Source organism: Rousettus aegyptiacus, unplaced genomic scaffold (assembly GCF_014176215.1).
Source record: "Rousettus aegyptiacus isolate mRouAeg1 unplaced genomic scaffold, mRouAeg1.p scaffold_m13_p_7, whole genome shotgun sequence".
Taxonomy (NCBI): domain Eukaryota; kingdom Metazoa; phylum Chordata; class Mammalia; order Chiroptera; family Pteropodidae; genus Rousettus; species Rousettus aegyptiacus.
Genome location: NW_023416310.1, coordinates 63,600,377 through 63,611,302, shown reverse-complemented (window position 1 = coordinate 63,611,302; position 10,926 = coordinate 63,600,377). Strand labels below are relative to the sequence as shown.

General features: G+C 45.2%; 1 protein-coding gene across 1 annotated transcript; it reads right to left on the bottom strand.

The window, feature by feature from the left end:
- Window positions 1-241: 241 nt before the first annotated feature.
- ECRG4 (ECRG4 augurin precursor) lies at window positions 242-10,154 on the bottom strand. Its single transcript, XM_016142273.2, has 4 exons — window positions 9,992-10,154; window positions 6,057-6,104; window positions 3,943-4,100; window positions 242-633 (listed from the first exon to the last, which is right to left on the bottom strand). Exons 1-4 carry the CDS (start codon window positions 10,068-10,070, stop codon window positions 475-477), a joined length of 444 nt encoding a protein of 147 aa, XP_015997759.1. The 5' UTR covers window positions 10,071-10,154; the 3' UTR covers window positions 242-474.
- Window positions 10,155-10,926: the final 772 nt, after the last annotated feature.

Here is a 10,926-nt window from a genome sequence, read left to right as displayed (position 1 = left end):
AATTTCGACTTCACTTTCTTGCTTGTCTTGTATCTTGCAGTTTACATGGACTAAATTTTAACAAACGGAAGATGCTTACTGAGTCTCAGGGTCTGCCTGGGGTGGTGGCAAGGATTCTTGGAAAGGTTATGCTTGGGATGACAGTGGAGAGGGGCCTCTTAGATGACACTTCAAATTCGGAAACATCCAGGAGAAAAAAACATGTCACCAGCTTAGTTTTCATCCAAATCCATTCCGAGACTTTTCTTTTTAACAAAATGCTTTTATTGCTATTTTTAACTAAAATGCAGTGTTAGGAACTTGCATGAAATACCAAAAGCCATCTCTATTCTTTGTCTGAATTCTTCATTTCTGCTCACAGAAAATGAGCCGAAAGAATCACTGACATAAAGCACAACAGAAACCAACTAGTGCCAGGTACTGGGAAGAGGAAAAAGAATCGCTACTGGTTGCTCACACACCATGTACAAATGGTTAGTAGTCGTCATAATTGACGCTGGCTCCGTGCCGAAAGCTGTGGGGGCTCCGGGGACCAATGGCAGCATCTTCATCATAGTCACGGTGGTGATAATCATAGTAGTCATGTCCGTTCCGATATCTGTTTAGCCAATAGGTGACATCATCTTCAAATTTCTGGAGAAGAGAGAAAACCACAGAGAAGGGATTGAAGGACATACACACCTCTGACCACATCTTACCTCTGGGCTTCTCTGTGGTGGTGTTTCTTCTATGATTAACAATCCTCACTGGGAATAACCCCTTGACATAGTATTCCTGTGCTCAGAGGTCGTTACAGCCAGCTATAGAAGACTAACAAAACCTATTTTCTCCAAAAAACCTATTGTCTCCAAAAGAGTATATAGCCTTATCCATGAAAACTTCTGTCACATGAGTTCTAAATATAATCCCAGACTTAACCTACTTTTCTCTTTTTTGGTAAATAAAACAAATCTGCCAAATACCGTAACAACTTAATCTGACATCTCCTCACCCCACCCCGGCACCATAAAAGACAATGTCTCTTCTTCCTGTCCCATCCCTGTGCCTGGCCCCCTCTAGCGCACATAGCAGATGCTTAAACGATGCTGGCTGAGTTAAATCAGCCATAGCACTGGCATATTATGGCCACAGGCCAGGGTGTTACGGGTGCTCTGACAGTGGTGTTGGCAGGGCACGTCCTGGTGCCTTTATTTGTTTCACAAACACTTATTAACACAAGACCTGCCCTCGGCACTGGAGGGTCACCCAATACAAGTAAGACATTCCTGATACATATGAAAACAGATACTTGCAGTTAATTAAAACGGAAAAAAAGAGGACTGAAGATGAGTAAGAAGCCTAGAATGATGCTTGGGTTTAGAGCTTGGGCAACGAGTCTTTGCTATTAACCTGTTTTTAAAGGAGAGACTAGTTTTTTTGTTGGCTGTGGTGACGGTGCACGATAAATTTGGATTAAACCTGCACATATTGATGCTTAGGACTTGGTGAGAGTTTTTGTGTGAGGACAAAAATGCAGAACAGATGAAGATGGCCTAGGGAAGTTGGAGTACATTTAAAAGTTTAGGCTTCAGGGCCAGCTGTTCTCAAAGTGTAGCCAGTGTACCCCTGCATCCAAATCTCTGGGGGTGCTGTAAAATGCAGGTTCCCAGGCACCATTGCACACCTACTGGATTGGACTTTCTGGTGACCGGAACTCAGGAATCTTTTTTTTTTTTTTTTTTAAATAAACCTGCCAGTGAACATTAATATTTGAGACTCTTGGAAGCTGGAAACCTTGGCCTTGCCCAATAGTGCTTTCTGTGACCATCCACGCTGGGTGAGCAGTGAGCCAATGGTGCCAAACAGAAGATCAGGACTCCATCCCTGTCTCTGTTTCCTTAGCCCGGGGGCTTTGGCTTTGTCAGAGCCCACCCCAGTCTCCCACTTGTAAAGGAGAATCCTGGCTTGTCTCCCAATACTGAGGTTTTTCCCATGGCGAAATAATCTTGTTCCTTGATTCTTCTCATTTATAATCTTGTTTGAGATTGTGGCTTAAAATACATTTTTCAATTTTTTAAAAATGATTATGACTATAGAATAATGCAGGCTCGTGTGTTAAAATCTGTATGTGGGAGGGAGACAAAGAAAAGAAGGGATAATAATTCCATTGCCAAAGACAGCCACTACTGTCATTTTGATGAATTTCCATCTAGTCCTGCCTATGCATATTTAGTTATTAGAATCTTATTTGATCCTCACCTTTATTCTAGTTTTGTCATCAGATGTTATTTTAGCCATTTCCCATGCTGAACCCTTAATATCCATTTCCATAAACTGCAAATACTGGTAATCGAAGAAATGCAAAATACTAAAAGATGATAGAACATTTTCATCTATCAAATAAGTAATTTTATTTTTTTAAGTTTCCAGTGACAATATCAGATGCTGCTGAAGATGTGAGAAAATTGGTGCCCTCATACCTGACTTGCAAGAATATGCAATTTGACAATACTTAATGACCATTAAATGTAATTCTACATTTGCCCCAGTAACTTCAGTGGGCAGAATGCAATACTAAGAAACAAACTACACATAAAGATGCAAATAATAGTATCTGTCATTTGGGTTGTTGTGAATGTTAAATTAATTCATATAAGAACTAGAATCATTCCTGGAACAGAGTTTAGCTATTTGCACAACAACAACAAAATTATATTTGAGAAGTAACAAAAGTAATTGGGGAACAACTGACATATCCAATAGTTGAAAATGGGAAAAAAATTATGATATGGCTACAGACTTGCATTTTATGCAATCACTGAAAATGGTATCTCTTCAAGGTCCCTGTTCATTTTTTTAAATTAAATTGTTGTATTGTTCTTGAGTCGTTTAAGTCCTTTATATATTTCAGATATTAGCCTTTTATTGGAATATCATTTGCAAATATCTTCTTCCATTCAGTAGGTTGTCTTTTTGTTTTGTTGATGGTTTATTTTGCTATGCAGAGGCTTTTTAGTTTGATGTAGTCCCATTTATTTAGTTTTGTTTTTGTTTATCAATAAATTTAATTTAAAAAACTATAAAAAGTTTAATTTTTTCACCTATTGCAATATTTTGTATACACCCTGATTCACAATATGAGTCATTGGCCCATTAGAAAAAACACTTCCATCTGCCCTCATATGAATGCTGCCCTTCATTGTTCGCTGGCTAGGGTGGCAGGCTGAGTGTTCTCCATACCATGCCTTGCACACTGCGGCTCCTCCCAAGCCCTGTGCAGCCCTGTCACTCACTGTGCAGGCTTCCTGTCGTGCAGCAGAATCCCTAACCTTAGCCTGCACTATCTTACCTATACCCGGCCCCCCAGTTGGGAGTCTGAGATTATAAACATTCTTTTTTCTTAAATCAGTGAATATACCCTCTCATGCTACCTGGATGCATGAACTGAACCATCTTTTCCTGCAAAAGTACTGACAGGTTATCCCAACAACATCTACAAAGACCCATCTCTCTTTAAAAGTCACTTTCCAGCTCTTTCCATCATCCTCACAGGTCTTCGCATTGATCTGTTGTTTCTGACATTTATTAAGGTAAAGCTGAAAATGTTGTGGGGAGGTTGTGAATTATTTTAGAGACACCCAGGCAAAACTGTTAAAAGTGTTCCTAGGAAAATCAGATTCTCCATGACCATTTGGGGCAGTTACCTCGCTGGAATTCTGCTTCTGAAACATGTTGGGAGGAATTCCCGGTTGAATGTAGTGTGATGGAAAATTCTAGCTGATATCCTCATATGGATGGTAACGTAATCTAATGCCTGGCCAGCATGTGACATGTAATGGGAGCTCGTACTTCTGGAGCCAATAATGAACCCTAATTTTTGTGGCCTATTTTCCCCGGCCATACCCCTGTCCCAGCCACACTGCCCTGCAGGAAGCCAGGCTCCCAACAGGACAGAATACCCACCGCTTCGTCGAAGCCCATATAGAGGAACTGCTGGTACCACTGCTGGACCTCTGGCCGGGTCCGGTCCCACAGCTGCCGCTTCTGGCGCTTCAGGCTGCCTAAGAATTCTTTGGCTTTGCTCTCATCAACAGCCACTTCAGTCTTAGTTGGAGCAGGTGCTGAAATGATTAATTCCCACCCCCCAAAAACAAAGGATTATTTCTTGTTGGGGTGAATCACTATTATACACCCTACCCCTGCAGTGCCACATGTGGAAGATGGTTTGGACTCAACTCCATCCTTATGTGGGGTGCGATCGCCAGTCTCCATGTTGCTCATCAGTTAAGCTCTCCTATTTAGGAACAGCCAGGTAAAGGTTTGCGGGCCAACCTTCAACTTCTAAGGCCCAGGGTGGAAATGAAATTCTGCTCACCTTTGCAGCCATGCACCAGGCCTCACACAGAATGCTGGTGGCTTCCCCTGGGCTCTGCGTTTGGGGAAAGACAGGATGTCTCATGCCACCCTGGTGGATGTTATCGGGCACACAAAGAAGCGAGCGCTGTGCTTGCTTAGGACACCAGAGAGAATGAAGAACTGGAATGGTCCCTGAGAGGGCTGGGGCCAGGCGCAGCCTCGAGGGCAGCGACCCCTCACATCAAGCTGCTCAGACAGGCGGTGCCACGCTGGGTCACCATGTCTGGGCCTCACAAATCATTGATGCGTCGACTGGGTCTTGAAGGGTACTGACACCTGCTTTAACACGGCTACCTCTAACATCTTTCTGTGCGACTTCAGCTGTTTAAAAGGCACCACCTCTGCAGGATGTGCTCAGGGGAAGCCGCTGTACCACCAGGTTTGCTTCTGGTACATGGTTTTGAGTCCCTGTCCCTTCATCTACAAAACTGGACTGACTGTCCTGTCTCTGCGCTAGTATGAAGGCTGTCCAGGATAACGAAAGTAAAGCACCCTATGTGATCATTGGTCACATGGATAAAGATCAGCAGGTTTGTCACTCTTGTTCATCTGTGTGTTTCCCTCAGGTCTTGTTACAATGTTTTGTACACAGTAGGTGCTCCATACGTGTTTCTTGGCTTGAATTGAATAAAAGCTGAGGATGTACACCCAGGGGTTGTGATCATCCTAGTGGTTTGCTCTCCCGCCCCACCTTGTCAGGCTGGCCCTATGAGACCTCCTGTCACCTGGGTGTCCTTGAGGAGAAGGCTGGCTGTCCAGCACATGGAGGTACTCAGAGCTTGCAATGGACCAGGGCTTCAGGAGTGGCTGGAAGTCTGGGAAAGGCACTGGGAGCTCCCCCAGGAGCCTCTTGACCTGAGAAGTGTCTCAGGGGCTCAGCACCTGTGGGGGCCTGAGGCACCAGCTGGGAGGAGGGTAAGTACTAGAAGCCCCATTGGGAGCAGACCTGAGCTAACTCAGAGAGACAAGGATAAGTGATTAAATGTTCACATCAGAAATGTGGCCACACTTCTTAATTTCTAAGGGATAGCTACTTTGTAATTTTACAGGTGAAAATGAAGGTTCTAAGATAAAACATGGCCTTCACAAAGCCACACACTTGGCTGATGGATGGAACCAATGGCAGACTCACACTATGTGGCTCCCAGACTGTTCTATTTCTGACATTTTGCTGCTGTCTACCACATTTACCTGAGGAGTATTTTTCACCACAAGTGTTAGTAACAAAGCAGTTTTTCTGTTTCACCCTCCCCTTAAAAGCTAATTGGATACAGAGTACCAGGACAATACAATCCCTGGTACCCACCAACTGAAGTTTTCCGTGCTTTGAAGGTATGCCCTAAATTTAGATATGTGTTCCAAGGGGTACCGTAGTTCTAAAATAAACAGCATTCAATTAACACTGTAGCACCGTTTCTTCTGTTTCTGAGTCTACACTGACAGCTTTCAGAAAAACAACCTTTAAACATTTACTGGCAATATTTATCTAATAAAATGCCACACCACACACCCACAGAATAAACTCTTCAGATCTGCGAACCTTTTAAGGCGTAAACACTTCTGATTGCCTAAACACAGGGCTCCAGCGAGCGCATTCCACAATGCCATTTCATTTCAATCCCATTAAGAATGCAACCTTTATCCAAGTGAGGTATATTTACCTTTCCGTTTTTGAAGCATCAGCTTGAGTTTATTTCCACTTATGCCACCTGCAGGAATGAAAATAGAAGTCAGATTTAGAGTTGCACTGCACCCTTTAATTTCTCAAATGTGAAAATCAGAGTTGGAAAAACTCACCGGGCGCCCCTCACCTGATCTGGCAACTTGAGAGTATTATGGTGTTTAATGCTTGTTGCACTTGGTGTTGTGCAGGAAAAACAGTTTAGGCTGCCCATGGCTCAGACTGACATGGCTGACCATGGCTCAGACAATGGCATGGCTGACCAAGGGCATTATGATTTGAGCTAGTCCTGGAAAAAGTGACATTGTTCTTTTATCCCTTATGTCTTATGAGGGCCAACCATCTGTCATACGTACCTTCCTGCAGACTTTCACTTTGGACATAGGGTAGGCTCTAAATCTATGATTGGTGTCCTTGTAAGAAGCAGAGACGATGCAGAGAAGGAAGTCATGTAAAGATGGAGGCAGGCAGACATGGGAGTTTTGCTGCCACAAGCCAAGAAACATGCCTTAGCTCTCTAAAATTCAGCCCTGTTGTGTAGCTTGCCCTGAGCATCTTATCTTTACACATTCTTTATACCATTGGGTGTTATTTTTATTCAGTTCTAAAAGTGTTTCTAATCAGCCCAATCATTTTAATGGAAAATAACACATCTGACCTGATAGAATCCCCTGCTCTGCCTGGAGAGCTGGTTTAAGAACTCATCCATGCTTCTTATCCTTAAGTGCTACATACAAGTATAAGGCTTGTCCCCTGGAGGGGCAACCAAAGCCTCTGGGTAAAGTCCTGCTTATAAGTAGTGAGCTGAGCATCTTCAGGTATAAGGAGCTAGTCTGGCCCCAGACAGAGACGCACACTGGATCTCAGTGCCCACGTCCTCGGCAAGGTCCTTAACATCCCACTCCACGGACAGGCCCAGAAGCCTGGGTTTCCATCTGCAAAGGTATGGTTTTCTGGGAAAAGGAGTTACAGCTTTTGCCAGACTCTCAAAAGGGTCTGGGACCCAAATAAGATTAAGAACTCCTGCTTTCAGAATATACTAGGTAGTTAGTAGCCAAAAGACACAATGGGCTGCCCACAGCTGAACTTTGCCTGTGGATGCATTTTATTGGTGGTCCCAGTGTTTTTACAAAATTTGAATTTGAACAGCTCTGGGCCCAAGGCACTCAGTACACCCCATAGTCCATAAATAGCCGCTTCACCTATTTCCTCCAGGTAGGCATTTGAATTTGAGTGCTTCCCAACTGCCTCTAGAGTAGGTGTGCCAGCCAGGGAGCTGGGACCACACCGAAGGACTGTGGGTGGATGGGGCACAGGTGACGTTGCTCTCACGTCTTCCACAGGAAGGCCAGGCACCTGCTGGACAGTGGGCCCAGATATTAGCACAGCAAGCAACACCTACTGAAGGATTCAGTGGCTTCCATCACCCATGCTCACATCAGTCTACAGTGATGTGGCTGTTTAAAAAGCAATTGCAATTTTAGGCGGCACTAATGAAAGGCTAGCACCTTGCAGAAAGGACGTAGTTGTGTCTCTGTTCTCTCGCTACTCTGATCAGACTACTCTTCTACTATTTGGTTCAGTTCACAACATCTGACTTTCAGAAAAACTGGAGTTGGTCAGAGGAGAGTCCAGGGAGGAAAGAGCCCTAACATGGATTATATGAGAAAAAAAGTATAAATTCAGATGTTTAACCTAGAGAAATGAACCTTCTGGGGCAGCAGGGGAGCTATGGCCCTAAGGGTCACAGCACCATAGATTAGGGCAGGAAGCAAGGTTTCCAACACTCGGGCAACCACACAATTGGCATAAGTCATGCCAAGAGGTTTCACATGAGTTTCTCAAGGCTTCTGAGCATATATAAGCAGAGGTGACAAACACAACAGTAGGGAATTATTTAGACAGGGCGGGACTACTCTTAAAGGCTATAGTTCCCTTCCAATCTTAAGAGTCTGATGAAAAAATCGATGGGAATATTTGCCAACACAGACAGCTATATACCTTGGAACTGACATTAGCATTCATTACTACCTTAACATTTGCTGATCTCCCATACAGAATTAAGTCCCTCCATCTGCTTGCCTTCTGTAAAAGCGATGAACAATTACTGAATGAAATGTGGTCTGCTGCTTAAATAGATATTGGGTTTAGGCATTTGCGATGAGGCTGCAATTTCTCACAGCAAATGTGTCACTACTGCTCCAGAAATGGAAGCTTCACCAACTCTTCAGCAATACAACTAAAAAACATGGATAAATCCTAACTTATGAATTATTAATTTTCCAGTGTGCCAATTACTGCACACTGATATATAAACACGTATGATTAGACATGACACTAAATTTGTTTGAAGAAAAAACAAAGAACAAGTGAATAACCGTGACTTTGTTTTTCTGTAGTATGAATTTTTTTAATCCCAATACCATCAGTTCCTATTTCTGGGCTATGGTAATTTAGGTACTCCTGAATTTATCAAATCTAGTTATCTTGAACAGATCTCCCAGCAGATTCAGAATTGCAATATGCCCCTTTGAGATGCTTACTATAAATTGATCACTGATCAAGAATGGCAATGATAGTTTTTCCATTAAATGTTTTGGGGTGTCATAAAGAGCCACTTTGGAATTCTACGTAAAGATTTTCATTTTATGTTATAAGAACTTTCACATTCCAGTTCAATGATGATACTGTGATATTTTAACTGACTCCTTTCAGTACCTTCTTTGTATGAAAGAAATAAAACATGTCTTGAAAAGAAATGGCATATAGCCAATGCCCACTCACTTTATTGGGATGTGCTTCTTAAAATTGGAGGACACAAAGTGTGAAAGGTAGATAAACATGTAATGGGAAATTATGGATTAGCCTCCCCATTGGCTGTAATTTGGAGCAGAAGTTATCCTCCCTGCTTGTACAAGTCTCCTGTAGTCCTAAGGACCTCAAGCTCCAACCTCAGGGTTCTTCCTACAAGCCTCCTTCCTCCCGTCCGCCAGGAGCTTGGTTTTCCACACCTGCTTTGAATAAGCAAAATATAGAAGCCAAGTAACCCATGGGGTCTACCATTTCCATAGAATAGTGCCCAGCCACTTTTCAGGGGAAAACACCACCAGTCACAGTTCTTGGTCAAGTCACTACTACATGCCTTCCAGCCCCTGTTCCCTGACCCCAGCAGTAGATCTGGGGTCACAATACCTGCCTATTTGAGTCGTGAGCATCAAAGGTGCTCACGCATGCATGAGGCCACTAGTGAAACACAAAAGATCAGGCCACAGAAGGTAGCACTGTCCAGACAAAACATATTATTTCAGATTGCCCTTCTTAAAATTGGGTCTGTGGACTCTCAAGATTCAGATGTGTGCACACCAGACAAATTGCTTCATTTTTGGAGTGTGTGCGAATGTGCACATTGTATAGGGGGAAAAAACAGAATTTTCAATGTATTCGCTGAGGGGCTCCATGAAGCATTTTTTTTTTCCTAAGAGCAGATTCCCGCATATAAGATAGGAAGCCTGCTTGCTGCTTTGCATACTTGGTACTTGATCTGGCCGGGAAGTGCCCAGAAGAATATCTTGGTGATGACGCCTTTTGTCTACTCCTCAGTCCAGGGAAAGAATGTAAAGGGGATTGGGGGGCATCACCCGATTTAAGCTCCCAGTACCCCTTCCCTCACTTTCTGCCCCTCTTTCGGACCTCAGTCCCTCACTTTTCTCCAAGGTTATCATGCTTATTTGAGAGACTCTGCTCTTAACGTTGGTACTCTGTTCTCCTGGCTAAGCACACCACTTCCTATTCGGGCAAGTGCAAAACCCAAGAGCCCTATCACCCCCTTGGACCTTGCCAAGGCTCAGGGTAGGTCCCTACGCCCCCAACTCCATCACGGATCCCCGTCCGGCTCCCTGGAATCGCCGCACTTACCTGGACCCAGACACAGCAGCAGGAACAGAGCCAGCGAGGTCACGGCCAGGACAGCGGGGCGTGCGGACGAGGCGGCCATGGCTGCACCCGGCGGGCAGGAGGGAAACGCGTGCGCCGCTAGCCGCTGTGCGGGAGGACTGGTGCGCGGGAGAGAGGGACGCAGGAGGGCAGGCGCTGCCTGCGTCCCTATCTGGGCGGGACCCGCCAGGAGGGCGCGGTGCCATCGGGCGGTGAGCCAAGAAAGCGCATCAAAGCCCTGCTCTCCGGCCGCGGCTCTAAGGCCACGGATGCTTGTGATGCTGGCGCCGCCGAGGACTGCCAGGGGCTGGGCGCAGCGTGGCGGGAACCAGCAGGGTTCCGGCTGCCCAGGGAGGGGCCGACGCCATCCAGGAGGGAAAAGGCTGACGGCCACGGGAGGAGTGGGAGCCGGACTGCCTACCCCGGTTCAGGTGTCTCCTGCTCCCTGCCTTCGCCTCCTGCATCAGCCTGGCTCCCTGGCCGCCCATGTTGTCCTCGTCGCTCCCCGCTAGTACTTCCCTGCCTTTGCATTGTGCCAGCTCCTGCCCAGGCCTGGCTCCCGCCTTGGCTTATAAAGTGGCCTCTGGAATTTCCTTAATTCCCTTCTCTGCACTTAAAGATGCCTTTGACAGTGCTGAGTTTGGGGATTTCTGAAAGACTTCACAGTCTGGGCTCAGACCTGCAGCCCAGGACAACATCTCACCCCAAACTACTCTAATAGGAATGCCTTTCAAAAACGAGGAACTGGGTGAGCTCCACAGGTGTTGGCAGAACAAAAGCGTCCCAGTCTGTACTCTGTGATACTTGCACATAAGTGACACTAAAGTGAGGTCCAGTACCTGCTGTGTTCAGAAAATAGAGGACTCGAAGAAGGTGGGGTGCTGTGTGAGGGAGCACAAGACAAACGCGTCCCCATC